A 17,216-nucleotide genomic window follows, 5' to 3' on the forward strand; every position below is an offset into this window, starting at 1 on the left:
GGACAGGCCTAAACTGAAAGGGAAGCATGATCAAAGATTCAGTGGCAGGAAACTAGGTTTTAGGACTCCCTGGTTCTATCCTCTGCTCTCCAGCAAGTCCATCTCTGTTCCCAAGTGCCCACCTGTAAAATAGATAATGCCTACTTGAGTCAGGATTTTGCCATTAATGTTAAGCACATGGCAGAGACCCAAGTATCAAATCAGCTTAGTGACCTATGCAGCATTCAGGATGCAGTAGCAGTTGGAAAACAGCAAGCAAGGTGTCAGGCTACAGCAAGAACAGGAAAGACTACTGCTAGAGACATATGCTGCCACTCTAGATATCAGACTCGCCTTCAGTTCAAACACACACACACGTTAGCACAAAGGGGTGCAAGTTACACACTCTGCTAATAGGGACATTCACACCCAGGGCAAGTGGCATTTCCATTACTACCTTGAAGGGTACCAGTAGATGGCACCTTCCATTTCAGCTGGGAAACTTCAGGCATAATGCCAGTGGAGGCTACAGGGGACGTGACATCACTGAAAGTGTAAGTTTCCCAATGTCTTGGTGACATGCTCTCGCAGTTTTTGTGCATGGGAGAAGGTGCAGACACTTTTCAGCAGAGGGCCCTCTGCACTGTATTTCACTCCCTTCTGTGGTACATCAGAGTCTTGTGGGGAGGGGTGGCTTACTATGCCTTCTGGTTTTAAGTATCTGTGTCAGTGGGTAGAGGGCATTAATTTACTGAGCACTGACATGGTGGGGTTCATCCTGTATGGAAAAGAGACATGGCCATGCACTGCCAAGCTGACAGTGTATATCAGACTCAAACAATACGTACATGATACAGGTAGGTCAATCCTTTGTGTGCTCAGTGATTTTTTCTAAAAAGACATTTCAACACTTGGTGTGCACCACCAACAGGACTTCCTGCAGAATTATGCTCTGAGGAGGCTGATAAATATGGAGAGTTAAGGAGTCCCAAACAGAGGGGTAAGCACAGATGTCGCTGTTCATATGATGAGACTGAAGGACACCAGTTAGGCCCTGGAAGAACTTAGAGAACCGTGATTTCATGTGCCTGTCTGAAATTGTGAGTTTAATTTGCTTAGCACAGTCACAATGATGAGGTGCAACAGATGTTTTAGGTAAAAAAAATCAAGTCTGAGATGTGTCCTTAATATCAGGAATCATTAAAATATCTTCAAGCTGGTAACACATGAACATGTGCAGGAATATGCGTCCTTATGTTAGACTATTTACTAAAGAAACTCACCTAGGCCTGATCTACACTTTAATGTTTTACTGTTATAATCAATTCAGTGATTTTAGCTTTACCAGCATAGTTAAAGCAGTACAACCTCCCTAGTATTGATAAAGTTATACTGATATAAAGCAACAGAGGGTCCTGTGGCACCTTTGAGACTAACCGAAGTATTGGGAGCATAAGCTTTCGTGGGTAAGAACCTCAAGTCTTGCATCTGAAGAAGTGAGGTTCTTACCCACGAAAGCTTATGCTCCCAATACTTCTGTTAGTCTCAAAGGTGCCACAGGACCCTCTGTTGCTTTATACAGATTCAGACTAACACGGCTACCCCTCTGATACTGATATAAAGATGTCTTATACCAGTATAGCTTGCTGAATGGTAATAGCTATACTAGTATAAAGGCACCTGTACACCAGTATAATTGTATAACTGTAGTTCAGACAAGCCATTTATAAAACTAGTTAATTTCCAAAATTTAACATTTCAAATAAAACTGGTCTCGATTCTAGAGATCCATACCTGTTTTTATGTCTATAGATATCCACTGTTCCCATGTATGGACCTTAAAGAGCAAGTCATTGGCATTTTACAGTCTCTAAAATGCAAAATCAGACTGTACATTTTATCAACAGCAGCTAATTCCAGAATATCGCCAGTTCAGTGATGTAAGAACCATTTGTATCCCGTGCAATATTTAAAACCAATCTCAGATACAATTAGGATTACTTCATAAATTAATCAAGTTAGTTCACACCACCTCTGAACTGTTGGATGGAAATCTTGTAGAGATATTAATAATAATCTCACTCTTCTGTTACCTGTGTATTGCTTCCACAGAGTTTAACAGTGTGAAAAGTTATAACTTGCCATTGATCACTTCTATTGTTCATTATATGTATTCCCTCCACCATAAAAACACTTACCAAACATATCACATATGAGTGTAAGAACAGTTTAGCTTATAAAGATGTAGAACAGCATATTGCACAGTCACTCATATCAGACCACTGTTAAAGGTGTCAAATATGTTCATCAGAAACTTTAGGCCTGTATTAAACTTCGTTTTGATTAGTGTTATTAAACACATTTTTTTTTAAATTAGCAACATATCAAATCTCTAAATATAAGTAGAAAAGGTTTGAAGTAAACTTATCTGGCTTCAGAATCAACAAAACTCCAGGTAAAATGAAGTTTGTGAGCTAATCAGGTGTTGGGATGAGATGGGGATTAAAGCCAGAGACTGGGACTCAGAACTCCTGGGTTTTAATCCCAACTTTGCCTCCAATTCTCTGTGGGGTTCCAAAGAAATCATTTAGCCTCTCTGGAGCAGTTTCCCCTATACTTTTAAAATGAGGATAATTTGCTTATTATATTGTAAAGTCTCAATGTTTGTAAAGTTCTTCAACTTATATATGTTCAATGTGTCCTTATATACATGCAAATTATTACTATCCTCTATATACCAAGCCTGTGAAACATTCTAAAACTATAAGCCACATGTAATTGCTTCTATGAAAGTCTGCTCACTCCATCCGGAACTTGCTTAGTCAAGTTCCAGTAATTGCTTCTTGGATTTGCGGCGATGAAGTCATGCCTCATTCAATGTGGTTTTGATTGCAAAGGATTTTTCCCTTGAATATTCTAGGATATCTGGGCACTCGGGTAAGAGCAGAGGAAGGAGAGACAATAAAAGAGGGGCTGGGGAATTTTATCCATTGTCGAATCAATTGTTTTAAAAAACAAAACTTAAAAAAAAAAAAAAAGGTATTTGGAAGTTTTGCCCTCCTACACAGAGCAACTACTGTCAGGACACAATAAATAACTTTGGGCAGACTATTAAAAAAAAAAAAAAAAAAAAAAAAAACCACACACAAAACAAAAGACCCTTGAGTTATTGGAACAGTCACTTCCTGCTGTGCTCCAGAAAAGCATGCGAGTGCCTGAACTATCCAAAAAATGACGTGTAAGGCCCATTTATTACCTGTCCCATCATTGCAATGTTTATATTTAATGTCTGGTTAAATTAGGCCATGTTTTTATTAACAGTTTATTTGCAATGAGAAAGAATGGGAGATAAGAGGGGTTTTGAGGATCCCAGTACTGAAGAACTGCATTGCTAGATGTGATTTATTTGTTCCAGAAGGGAGCCAATACAGGAAACTATTCCCCGCATCTGACCCTCCTCCCCAAACCCTTTTTGTAAGAAATATATAAATATTCCCCAGCAGATATTTAGCAATGATTTTGCAGTAAACCAACCTATGCGCTGAGACTGCACAGTTACACCTAAATATATGATCTGAATTATAAATTAACATAACAATCCAATAGATAAAAAATGAACAGGGTAAAAAAAGAAGCATTCAAATAGGAGTTTTACAGAGATCCTGTCCATGGATCTCTAACACTGTTTGGTGGGCATAATTCTCAAAATGCTATAGTCAATATATTAAAAATGAGAGGAAAATGTTCATATCATTTATGCCACTGAAGATTTATTTTCCAGCACACAGCTACATTCCCACAGCCTTTCCCATACTTAATAAGCACAGATTGGAAAGAACACCATATTTAAGAGATGTCCGACAAAAAGGTCGGTACATAGGATAGCATGAGTGGACGGTATGGTTTCAGAAGCAGAGCATGCTAAAGAGTTTATTTGGTTAGTTGATATCAATAGCAGGGCATTTACACATGGTCATCCATGCATGCCATTTTGATGAAATAAAGTTGCTTTTCTTTTGTAGTTGACACTGAACTAAGGGAGGGAAGGGGGGATTTTTAAATGTACAAATGGGAATTAAGTGCCCAATATCTATTATCTTCCAATGAGAATTGGGTGCCTTTATTGCCCTTTGTGCTTCTGAAAAATCTCACACCAGATTTAGGGAATTGCTAAGAGACAACTGTCCAGCCAATAAAACATTATATATACACACCCGTCAACTTAAAATCTAGCCAATGAGTTAAAAAGTAATTCCAGATCATACACCAGCTCCTTCCCTTCCACTGCCAGTTTATGTACTTTTATAATCACAATTTCCTATTAATTAAATATCAATCAGCTTCTAAAGGCTTAAAGTCCAATAATTAAAAGTAATGGTTAAGCACCCTTCAGGAATAGAAAGGCACAGGATTTGCAGAGACAGGTTAGGGGCTATTACATATAAACACAAACAACCATGCTGCAATGTGTAATCATATCAGAAGCCATAAGAAGCCCATATTTCTTGCTCTCTGCAGTGAATCCATGACTGCTTTGCTTTGATGAATCACACAAGACAGTACCAGGAGAGAAAAGAGCACAGCCAGGCTCCATAACAGAGAGCTCTCTCTTAATCAGCAATGCTCACAGCCCCATCTACAGGCCATTGGATGAACTGCTATGCCACTGACAACATAGTGCCTTCACACTTTAGATAAGAAATGGAACTTCTGAAACTGGCAAAAATCACCTAAGTTGCACTCTACTATTACTAGCAGGACTGCAAAGCAGCATGGACAGAAGCATCAGAAGTACTCCTATGCAGGTTTTTCCCCCAGGATGATTTAAAAATTGCTCGGGAGACAAAAAAGAGATTCCTATAATTACATGTAAGGCTAAGATTTTGTCATGGTTATTTTTAGTAAAAGTCACAGACAAGTTACAGGCAATAAACCATAATTCACGGAAGCCATGACCTGTCTGTGATTTTTGCTTCTGTGGCTCTATGGTTCCCCCCGCCACTGTGGTGGCTGGGAGCTGTGAGTTCCTCCTCTGCCTGCGGCAGCCGGAAGCTGCAGGGGAGGCCCCCTCCGTCCAAGACGGCTTTGGAATTGCAGGGTGACCATATTTCTCAAAGAGAAAACGGGACACCCCCAGCCACTTGCCTGAGATATCCCCCTTCCTTCCCCCTGTGCGAGGCTATCGCCCATCACTGGAACCCCAAGGAGGGCCTCCTCAAGAGTCTGTCACCTGTCACTGGAACCTTGCAGGGGGCCCCCTGTCGCTGCTGTCACCTGTCGCTGGAACCCTGCCAGGGCCCGCTGGCTTCCAGCTCCAGAGTGCCTCAGCCCCTGGGGCTGAAGAGAGAATGTCATGGAGGTCTCTGGAAGTCATGGATTCCGTGACTTCCATGACCTCCATGACATAAACCAAACCATAATTATATGTGAACTGAAACTTCTGATATAATAAACTAGCCAATCTTGCACCCAAATATTCCAAGTCAGGCCTTGCAAGGCGTGTCAGTTTCTCAGTCTTTCCATAAGATTTGTGATAAAAGCACAGAAGCAGTTGCACAGCAGGGAAAGAAGCAGCACTTTAAGAGTTAATCAAATTGCACTTACCCCAAACTGCTGATTTTTGTAGGACACCAGCAGCTCTCTGACTTTCTCTAGAAATAAATACAATTACATGGATTAAACAACAGGTAATGAGGAGCTAATATAATTCCCATTTCACACAGAGAAATGGAACCTTCCTATCTTTAAGGAACTAGTGAGCTATCCTCTCCAAATTGACCCCCTTGGGCAAGCCATTTACATACTGTTCAATGCTTACTCAAGGCCTAAGACAGTGAAATGCAGAGATTACATAAATCCATATCTGGCAATTCTTCGATTATACTAGATTAGCAGTTCTCAGTCTCTTCAGTTCAATACAGGAATTGCCATACTGGATCAGACCAGTGGTCCACCTAGTCCACTATTTTGTCTCCAACAGTGACCACTTCCAGATGCTACAGAGGAAGGTGCAAGAAACTCTGTCATAAACAACTACGACATAACCTGCCCATAGATGTCTTCTATACCTGACAGTTAGTAGTTATCTTGTGCCTTAAAGCATGAGAGTTTCTAGCCCTTATAATTTTGTTTTAAGTCCTATGTAATGCAACTGTGGATGTTATAAACATACAATCCTTTTTGTACTCCTACTAAACTCTTGACATCGAGGATATATTGTGGCAACAAATTCCACAGGCCAATTATGTGAGTCAAATAGTATTTCTTTTCATCGGTTTTAAATGTTTGTCTACCTCTGGACCTCTTCTGTTTCTATTGTATCTCTGAGACAAGATGACCAGAAATGAAGATCGTGTTCTGGCTGAAGATGTAACAGTTCTTCCAAAGTGAATTACCCTGCATTTGTTATCACGGAGTTTTATCTGCCATCGGGCTGCCCAGTCACCTGGCTTTGATTAAATCTTCTTGGAATTCTTCAAAGTATTTTCTAGTTTTAACTATCTTAAATAATTTAATCATATTAGGACATGTCTACACTAGAAACGTGAGTCGACCTATTAGGTCAACTTTCAACCACCGCAGTAATCGCTACTATGTCCACACTGCCCTTCTCCTGTCGGTGGTGTGCATCCTCATCAGATGTGTTTCCACCAACTTAAGAGGAACTTAAGAGGATCATGTAGCTTCCTACTGGGAACCCAGCAGCTGCCTGGAGGCTCCTGGCTCCCCATTGGTGGGAGGGGGGGAGTGGGAGAAGGTAGCCAGGCTCCCAGCAGCAGGGAGCCTCCTTGCAGCACCAGGGAGCAGGAAGCCTCCGGCAGGAAGCCTGGCTGGCAGTAGGGAGCTGGGCGGGCACAGCTTGGCATGAAGCAGGGAGCCCGGGCAGCACCTGGGCTGGGAGCAGGGAGCAGCCAGGCTCCAAGTGGGAAGCAGGCGGGCACATGGAGCCGTGAAATTGACAAGAATGAGAGCCAATAGCCCATGTAAGTTATGCAGTGTCTACATGGACACTGCATCGCCTTAACTACACAGACATAAGCCCTAGGCCTCTCGTGGAGGTGAAGTTATGATGGTGGTGTAGTAGAGCACTTACATAAGCAGGAGCAAGGCTGTAGCGTGTACACTGACATAATTAGGTCGACATAAGCTGCCTTACGTCAACCTAACTCTGTAGTGTAGACCAAGCCTGAGCCTCAAAGCATAAGACGTTGGCTCCTTCAGCCAATACCCTCTGTCTCCTGGTCACTTTACACACACAAAACCACCAAGTAATGTAGACTAGGTTCACAACTGAGAGGCAGGGTCTGAAAGAAGACCAACTGATAAAAAAAAAAAAAAAAAAGTCAAAGGCGAGAAGGGACCATTATGTTCATTTAGTCTGACCTCCCGTATTAACACAGGTCATAAAATTTCACCCAGTAATTCCTGCATCAAGCCCCTAACTTCTGGTTGAGAGAGCATCTGTCCGAAGCTCTATTAGATTGTGACCCCTAGATTCAATTTCATGCAGAGATTGATATATTGATAAACCCTGCGCCCAACATTCTTCCTCTTAACCTAGCTTTTTCAGGAGGCATTAGAATGATTCTGCTGTGAGAACCTGCTTCTACCTTTTCAGCTACTATTCACTACTCAACACTTCCCATAACTATAACACTGTTCAATTACACAAAACTGCTCCTGATCCAGATCTCTTTTCAGAAGGCAGAAGAGCTGATTCAACAGAAGAAGGAGCTGGACCAGGCTGAACAGCATGTGTGTGCAGATAAGCAGGAAAATGCAGAAGAGAGATAGGACTATAGCTGAAATTGACTAAAAATTCCTTCTTCAGAGAGGTGACTTGGCCAGCTGGGAGGCTCAATCTAACACTCCACTTAAGCCAACAGTTAGACACAGGACTAAAAAAAAAAAGAGTGACAGACAACTGAGGTGCATCTGATCTGCTGGTGTCCTCTCTCTTTGAAGGTGTCTCCTGCTACTAAGAGGATTGATGATATATACTTGGGGCCTGATTTTTTTTTTATTTTAAATAGAATGGACTCCTATTTTGCACTCAATTTTATGGGGGCCAACTGACATCACTTAGAAGATTATCTGATCGTGCCCACTCAATAGAAAGACACTGCAGAGACCCCTGGACTAAATAGGTGATCTAGACTTTTCAGGAGTGTAGTGGGGAGAATGGCATTAGAGTGGAATTTGGAATTAACCGTTAGATTTACAGTCAGGGGCTGAAACCTGGTTTGATTCCAACCTAATACATATTACCCTTATCGTACTGGGGTTTCCACTGCTAAGAACAGTGTTTGTGCTGAAATCCAGACAGCTGGTATGAAAAAAGTCAGACCCATCAAGAACCAAAGCCCCAAGCAGCAATTGTACCACCTGTGCTAAGCGAGTGTAACAGGATGGTCCACCCCTTTAAGGCCCAGGAGGCCCAGGGCTGCCAGCCCTGTTTAATTAGCCCCACCCTCCCACACCTGAGCTGGGTGTAGGGCTTAAAAGGAAGAAGCCCAGCAGTTATGGGCTGATTGTAGAGAACAGCAGAGTCACAGAAGTGGAGTGAACTCCTGTGGTGAGTCCCTAGAACAGGGGGCTGGCTTCAGGGAGGCAGAGAAATGGGGAGCTGAAGAGAAACCTAAGAGGGACAAGAGGTTCAAGGGGGGGGGTGCAAGATTCTTTATAGCATTTAATTTAGTATGTAACTTTGGATTTCTACTGAAGAACCCAAACAGAAGCCCTGAAACTTGCTATTTTGTGAAAGAAGGGTATGATTCTATTAAAATCTGTTTGATTTGGAAGGACTTTGTGCTGGCCCAGGGCTAAGCTGGGCAAAAGGACTTTGAAGAAGCCATGTGGCAGAAGCCAGCTTGGGGCCTGGCCACTTACAGCTGGACTTAAATACCCCAGAAGGGCACTGAACTTTTAAGTGACCTGGCTGGAGGATCAGGTCATGGAAGACCCAGATAGAGACTGGCCATCACAGACCAATTAAGTGACTAAGGGGAAAGCCCAGCAACCCCACACCTCATCACAAGGAGGTGCCAGCTGGTGAGTAACTTCTGTGCATGGGATGCTTGATTTGGGGGTGGAAGCCTATAACAGGGAGTATATCTATCAAGTGGCAGTAGCAGCAGTGCTTGTGTTCTTTAAGCTCCCAGCTACTAGAAGAAGACAGTGATCTAACTCAGATACCTCTGTCGCTGTTTCCTAGACACCCACCATGAAGCTCCTTGTGTTTCTGATAGCCTGGTGGTTGTGGGCTCTGAGCCTCCTCTGAGTCACTGTCCACCTCTGTCTCGGTTGCTGCAGTCTCCACCTCCTCATTTTGCTCTTCTTCACATTCTCTAGCCAGACTATTACCCAGTTGACGGCTCCAGTATGTCCGCCGTAGCCACTCCAGCACCACATCACAACCTGAAGGCAAACACAGCAACACACACATTTGTTCCCTCTCTTTATCCCAGAGAAATTCACTATTTATTAGAACAGAGCAGGCACTTGCTTAATCTGCACTAGTGACTAAGATCTTTTTGAGAGCTACTTAATTCAGAGATGACATAATACAAACGTTATGGATAATGTGACCTGCTGCTAAGAAAGGAAGTGTCTTCTGACTGGACAGCCAAGACATAAAGACAGCCCCGGGGTTTGTGTCAGCTGTCACCTTGTTAGATTCTAAACCTGGATGATTTCAGTCCAAGCATTGGAAGTTTTGAAAACTGATCAGATTCTTGTACTGTGCCCATCACTGTAGTATTCAAGCACCTAATTAGTGTTTGTTACCTACGCAAAGACTATAAACCTACAATTTGCCTAACAACTTTTTGTCTAGTCACTATCTCACTGCTATAACCACTTGTAAGAATTCAGTAGCCACTCCAGATTAGGCCAGTGGTTCTCAACCCTTTTGGGCTCAAGATTCATTTGTAAGTGTTTATGGCCAGTTGTGACCCAGTAAATAGTCTGGGGGTGGAGGCCCTGGGGTGGCTTTAGTTAGGCCCTGCCCTCCTGGAGGGGTGTATCCTGCCCAGCACTCACTCCACGGTGGCAGCTCCTGTGCTGTGGGGCTGGCTGGGCTTGGCTCTCTGCTCTAGGCTTTGCAACCTTGGGGATTGCAGCACTGCTCAGCTTTGGCCCCATCCCCCTGACTGGACCAAATTTGTGTGAGTGGAGTTGTGACCTAGCTCATGGAGTTGCAGTGCCACTCACTCACATATGGTCTACCTGGACTGCTGTCGTCATGATGGCTGGGCCAGACCCGAGTGGTGCTAGGACCCAGAGGTTGCAGTGCCTGGAGCAGGGAGGTGAGGCCAGCCAGCCTGTGGGACAGGAGCTGCCACCTGACCTTTAGAAACATTCTGGTGACCCAATTTAGGGTCCTGACCCAAAGGTTGAGAAACCCTGGATTAGATAACTTGTCTTCTAGCAAAAATCCCTTTCTATCTAGCACCTCAATAATTAAACCAAAGTTTGCAGACTTGGATACATATACTTAGACACTCAGGCTGCTTATGCAGAGGTGCTGAAAATCCAACTTCAATAAGACTGGTAGTGGGTGCCACCAATTCTGAGCACCTCTGAAATCAGAGCTCTTAATCTAAGTCCCTCTATATAGATTTTAAGTGCTAGAATTTGAACACACAAGTCTGACAATCTTGTTTTAAATCTATTCATTTCTGCTTTACAGGAGTAATCCCAGCACCCTTGCCCCACTCAGTCAGTCAGGGATGGCAGACAGAAGGGGTTCAGGGGCACCTACAACATAACTGAAAACTGGGTACCATAAAATGGTGCCCGCTACATTTGTCATTCCTTCCCTTAAAACCAATGGATCCGTAGTCCTTTCCCTCTCTTCCTCCACATCCCTTTCAGTTGGCTTGTGAGGCTTTTCAGTTTGATTCTTATCTTGAGTTTTAAATCCCCTTTCTCTTCTCTCAAAACAGGAAGCTTAGGAGGGAAAGGGCCTGCCTCCTTCATTCCCTCAGTCTCTTGACCTCTTTTCCCTTCTGTGATCCTTTCACTCACACCACTCTGCTGTCCCCAGCCTAAGGCCTCATTTCCTCTTTAGCAGAGTAACCCTCTGTAGCATCCCACTTCCCAGATTCTCCTCTCTCTTTCCCCCCCCATCCCAGCAACTGCCCCCCTCCAGTCACAGGCATGCCTGTCAGGTTCATCTGGCAAGGCCCTCCTTGCCAAGCCCTCTGGGGCTGCTGCCACATCTGTCTCTACATTGACCTCTCCTGGGAGTTTATGGATCTGCCCTCTGCTTCCATGGAGACAGCAAACCCATGTCCAACAGCACTACTTGGTGGAATACTGAAAACAGCACCGGTCAGCAGCAGAAATACAACAACCAGCAGCTCCCAGAAACAAAGGCTCCTTAGGCACAAAGTATGCCTGTGTGTACTTGGCTCTCACCTTTTTGGCAGGCAACTAGCTGAGGCAGTTTCCCATGGGTCAGATCATGGCGAAGGTTCACAATCCAAATTGGGATGTTCATCTTAGAAAGAACGACAAAATTACTACACAAGGCATTGCATTTAATCACAGCCAGACATGCAGGCAAACAGCCACCCTGACGAAAGAGAACTCAAGAGTAAAAAACCCCTCCCAGCTAGTGACATTCTCCTATGCAACCCTGGCTGCCTAGAACAGCCTTCCTGCATCTCTGCCTCAACTCTTCAGTTCATTATGAGCCTCAGCTGAAGATGTCTGCCGTACCTTCACCTCACCATTTCTCTCCCTCTACTTTTCTTGTGACTTTAAAGGGACATAGCCATTTCTAAATCTAGTAGTTCAGATCATACACCAGCCCCAAGTACCAGTTTGTTTTTATACTTATTTACATATTTATTTTGTAAGTATTTTTCTTCTCTCTTCCCCCCCCCCCCCACTTTGTTAGAGACCAACCCCAGCAACAGGGGATGGTCACTGATAGAGAAAAACAGTAAAAACTGACTGCACAAAATACACTGCAAGCAATTCTCCCCTCCCTCATCTTTCCAGTCTCAAGATTGAATGTTACATGCAACAATGGTAGGTAACACTTTTCAGACAGTGTGATTTACAGCAGGGTCCCTTTAATTACATAACTTAATCATGTGAAATCTTTTGAGTCCGTTTGTTTTAAAGACATTACAGCATATTCTAGTCAACTCTGACGTCCCTTAAGAATAAGATCTGAGGGGGCAGGGAGTTGAGTATTTTGATGCTTGTTTGGGTAATGGAGACGTTTTATTCTGTCCCAGAAAATTAAAGTGGTACAGAACCATGGAAGTGAAATATCGAACAGACATTGGCCCTGTGCACAAGGCAGCGTGGTGCCTATAGTGTAGTCTCAGAACTGACCAGACAAGCATTTAACTGACACTTTCATCCCTTCCCCTGGAAATTGTTCAATAATAGGAAGGACATCACTACCACAGGAGTTCTCTTGCCAGTCAGCTCAAGTTTCTTTTGCTTAGTTTGATGCCATTACTACAGCTGGATCCTGAGCTTTTGTATTCACGATGAGGGGGAAGAAGATCCACTTCTCTCCGTTGATGCTATCCACTTCAAAAGGAGATAGAACACTGCCACACCAGTGTTGCGCAGGGATTATGGCTGTATGAGCCATTGCCCTCGAGTGAGATTTCAACACTGGGCTTAAAGTCCAAAGGATTTTATAATAGCCCTTTCCAGCTACAGCTCAATATCCAAGAGATTCAAGTACATATTTTGGGGGGGGAGGGGAAGGGGAGGCGGGAAGAAGTGCTACATGTGTGTCAGGGAAATCTTTACATTCAAAGCAGTGTGTCGTCTTAGGACTAGGTTCTCCTTGCTCCCCAAACAATATTCATGAAAACTGCATTTATTAATCCTAATCTAATTTAAATTCATACAAAACCAATGTTTTAGACCTAAACTAGTTACGATAACATTTCTTAATTGCTCAGATTAGGGTGGATTTTGATTTAAATTAAAGCATTTTAAATCACCACACACAAAACCTTGCTTTAAATCATCTTTTAGTTTATTTTCCTAAAGAAAGATTGACTTTCACTGGCTGGTAACCATGAAAATGTTGATTTACAACTAAATATAATCTTTACACTACATTTGGTGCCCCCCCCCCCACCTCCTCTACCAAGGAGGTTATATCCTTCCTCAGACACTAAATGGTTTTAGCTGGCAACAAGGAGCTAAACATTTTAACGTACAACAGAGAAACATCACTGACAATTAGACACCAACATGTATGTTGTCTACATGCACGTGTAAACCAGCAAAGAACTCTTATCAAAAGTACCTCTTTAGCTAGTCGTCTCAGGGGAATGTTGACAATTTTCTGTTTCCGCTCTGTGATTAGATTCACGAACCTGTGTGGATGTTACAAGCAAGAGAAGATTATTTCAAAGATTAAAAACAGCTATCAGAAACCCTGACACTCATGGGGGGAGTTAATCCACACATTCAACTGGGCTATTGCTGTCAGGGAACTACACAATGGAATTGCTCAAGAGTATACTGCACTCTCCCAGAGTCTATCCTTTTCCAACTGTGCAAAGACCTTTTAGTCTTACCTCACAAGAGCCAGACCATATGAAAGGACCAGTTCATGAGATCTCATGTTGCCAGATGTATCCAAGATTTTACAGCGAATCAGATCTGCAGTGCAATCCACAGCTAAAGGCATTCTGTGCCCATACCTAGAGATAGGGAAAGCATGACAAACATTCTTATACCAGTCCCATTAAAAAGGGGGAAACTGCAAGAAGTTAGTTGCCTTGAGGTCTTCCTGCTGGATTCATATCCTAGTCTATGTAAAATATTAGTTCACAGCACAAAATCACTGAACATTCTCCTTAGCAGGTCTCTGCTTATGAGCAGAATAAAAGTAACTTGCAAGTGTTGGATGGAGATGCAGTAACACTGAGGGGTAGGACGAGCCCCAGTTTGGAAAAACAGGGGTGCTGTGAGCCAAGACCGAAGTTGGGAGTTCTCTGTAACTTGGACAGTAGGATTAGTGGGGGGGTTAGAATTGAGGTGCACTTCCAGAGTTTCAGGGGATGTGGTTCCCACAAGAGAGCCAGCAGGGAGTGCTGCAAGTCAAGGCTAAGGTGCATCAGCAGAGCTTGCACATGTGGGAACTGTGTTTACGATCACAAAGGGATTCAAAGGGGTCAGGATTAAAGTGCATGGACAACACCATAAAAATCCCAGGACTGGAAGAATGGGGGCACTGCAGGTCAGAACCAAAATGCACTATCGGAGCCGTGTAGGGTGACCAGATGTCCCATTTTTATAGGGATAGTCCCGATTTCTGGGTCTTTTTCTTCCACCCACCCCATCCCGATTTTTCACATTTGCTTTCTGGTCACCCTAGAGCAGGAGTCAGCAACCTTTCAGAAGTGGTGGGCCGAGTCTTCATTTATTCACTCTAATTTAAGGTTTCGCGTGCCAGTAATATTCTAAAAACGTTAAAATGTGTCTTTCCATAAGTCTATAATATATAACTATTGTATGTAAAGTAAATAAGGTTTTTAAAATGTTTAAGAAGCTTCATTTACAAGTAAATTAAAATGCAGAGCCCCCCAGACTGGTGGCCAGGACCCAGGCAGTGTGAGTGGCACTGAAAATCAGCTCACATGCCGCCTTCGGCACATGTGCCATAGGTTGACTACACCTGCCCAAGAGCCATGGGTGAAGAGCAGGAGCCACGTGCTATTGGCAGAGCTGCAGAGGACACAAGGGGGCTGGGCCAGGGCTGATGAGCAGGGAGGACTGAGGTGTGAGGTTGGAGTAGGAAGTCAGGGGCATAGGTGCTTGGAACTAGGGGTACTACTGCACCCCCTGGCTTGAAGTGGTTTCCATTTTATTTATTTATTTATATATATATATATATATAATGTTCATGAGATCTCATATTGCCAGATGTATCCAGGATTTTACAGTGAATCAGATCTGCAGCGCAATCCACAGCTAAAGGCATTCTGTGCCCATACCTAGAGATAGGGAAAGCATGATAAACATTCTTATACCATTCCCATTTAAAAAAAAAAGGGGGGGGGGGAAGAAAGACTGCAACAAGTTTGTTGCCTTGAGGTCTTCCTGCTGGATTAATATCCTAGTGCAGGGGTCTTAAACATGCAGCCAGCAGGGTTATTTTCTGCAGTCCGTGAGCCCCTCGCAGCCCCACCACGTTCCCCCAGTGTTTACCTAGAGCGGCTCCGGCTGGACGTGCACCGGGGGCAGGGCAGGCTCCCTGCCTACCCTGCACCACTCTGGGAAGAGGCTGGAACATGGGGAAGGGGGGGCGGAGGGGCTGTGTGTTGCTGTTGCTTCAGGCAGCGCCCCCAGCAGCTCCCATTGGCCGGGAATGGGAAACCACGGCCAATGGGAGCTGCTGGGGGCGGTGCCTGAAGCAACAGTAACATACAGCCCCTCCGCCTTACATTCCAGCCTCTTCCCGGAGCAGGGCAGACAGACAGGCAGGGCACCTGCCCTGCCCCCAGTACACGCCAGGCCAGATCCTGCCCCCTGAACCCCTCTTGCAGCCAAACCCCCTGCTCTGAGCCCCCTGCCCCACCCTGCACCCCGACCCACTGCCCTGAACCCCCTGCCTTACCCCACACCCCTCCTGCACCCCAACTCCCTGCCCTGAGCCCCCCACCACACCCCTCCTGCGCCCCCTGGGGGCATAGAGGGGGTAGAGTTGGGGGGGGGGAATTTCAGGGAAGGGGTTGGAATGCGGGCAGGGAAGGGGTGGGAAGAGGTGGAGTGGGGGCAGGGCCGAGGGCAGCAGGGGTGGGGGTGGGAGGTGTCAGTAATGCAGCCCTTGGGCCGATGTACTAGTCCTCATGTGGCCCTCATGGTCATTTGAGGGTGAGACCCCTGTCCTAGTCCATGTGAAATATTAGTTCACAGCACAAAATCACTCAACGTTCACCTTAGCAGGTCTCTGCTTATGAGCAGAATAACAGACAAGTGCTGGATGGGGATGCCGTGACACTGAGGGGTTGGACGAGTCATGGCTCTCAGCACCCCTGGACCGGGCCGCAAGTGCAAGGCGCCCTCAGCCAGGGCTGGCCCCGGCTGTCCAGCTCTGCTACGGCCCGGCCCCGCCGGACGGGCTCCCCTGGGGCACTCTGGAGACACAGCCCCTCCCCCCGCGCCCCCTCACCTGCTCCGCCAGCCCGACACCCGGTCCAGCGCGTCCCGCTGCAGCCGGCAGTCCCCGCAGTACAGCCCCACCATCACCTGGTCCCACTCGGCCTTGCTCCTCCAGGCCACCACACTCCGCCGCGGTGGGCGCTTCCCGCGGGCCCGTCCCCCCGGCTCCGCGCGAGCCCCGCTCCCCGCCATGCCCCGAGCCCACCGCAGCCAGCCTTTCCGCGGGGCCGAGGCCCGGGCCAATCAAAGCGCAGACGGCCGTGAGCTTCCGCCCGCTTCCATTGGCTCCTCCACCGAGCACGTGGCTGAGGGAGGGTCTTAGCTCTGGGGTGAGGGTGCGGGCGCGTGCGTGCTCCGCAGCAGCCCGCCGTCCAGCGTCCCCCTAGCAACCAAGCGCCCGACTGGTCCCGCCCCCAGTCTCCACTTGTGCTGGGGCACCGAGCGCGGCACGGGCTCCCGCCTAGAGGCTCCACCCCACCTCGTGTCCTTCTCAACCCGGCCCCCCCACCCTACCGCCCCAACGGCCTCTTTCCCTCCCCTGGCTGTCTGCCTCCAGGTGACAGGAGTCTCCCCCCGCGAGTTTTGAACCGGCAGCCGGGAGCTCCTCTCCCCACCCCCCGCTCGTCAGCCTCCCCTCACTGGCTGGGGAGCGATTCCCCCCATCTTCCCTTCCTAGCGGGGAGCATCCTGGTCTCCCCCCACTTCCCCAGGGCTGCTGTCTGGTGTTTCCTTGGTCCCTTCCTGCCCCAGTCAGTTATACCAGTTCCCAAAGTGGCATCCTACTGCTAGCTGGATCATAGTCAAATAGCTTCATCTCCTGGCTCCAAGCTGAAAAGTACTCACACACTTACCCTGTTTTGCTGGCCAGATCCCAGCCCATACCCATTCCTTGGCCCCCATCTCTGCTACTTGGCTCTATTGGGGGTGTGACACATTGGCGGGGGAACGGTGATGCTAGGCGGCGTGGACCAGCACAGCTCGGGCAAGTGGCAATGCCAGACCGCTTGAGCTCGCTTTGTGCATCCCGTTTTCAGTTTAGAGAAATATGGTCACCCCAACTCTTTGGATTTCAGATGGATGTC

The 17,216-nt window shown here is 46.1% G+C and overlaps 1 protein-coding gene across 1 annotated transcript in view; it reads right to left on the reverse strand.

Moving 5' to 3' along the window:
- The window catches only part of LAS1L (LAS1 like ribosome biogenesis factor), a 52,860-nt gene extending 36,507 nt beyond the window's left edge, over nt 1-16,353 (reverse strand). Inside the window, exons 1-6 of the mRNA XM_034781807.1 lie at nt 16,145-16,353; nt 13,545-13,670; nt 13,271-13,340; nt 11,401-11,482; nt 9,202-9,396; nt 5,584-5,630 (exon numbers count right to left, since the gene is read on the reverse strand). Of these exons, the coding sequence (XP_034637698.1) occupies nt 5,584-5,630; nt 9,202-9,396; nt 11,401-11,482; nt 13,271-13,340; nt 13,545-13,670; nt 16,145-16,326 (702 nt within the window). The 5' untranslated portion in view covers nt 16,327-16,353. The remainder of the gene's footprint in view (nt 1-5,583; nt 5,631-9,201; nt 9,397-11,400; nt 11,483-13,270; nt 13,341-13,544; nt 13,671-16,144) is intronic.
- Between the last annotated feature and the right edge of the window lie 863 nt (nt 16,354-17,216).

The sequence above is a fragment of the Trachemys scripta genome, chromosome 9, assembly GCF_013100865.1.
Source record: "Trachemys scripta elegans isolate TJP31775 chromosome 9, CAS_Tse_1.0, whole genome shotgun sequence".
Lineage (NCBI taxonomy): Eukaryota > Metazoa > Chordata > Testudines > Emydidae > Trachemys > Trachemys scripta.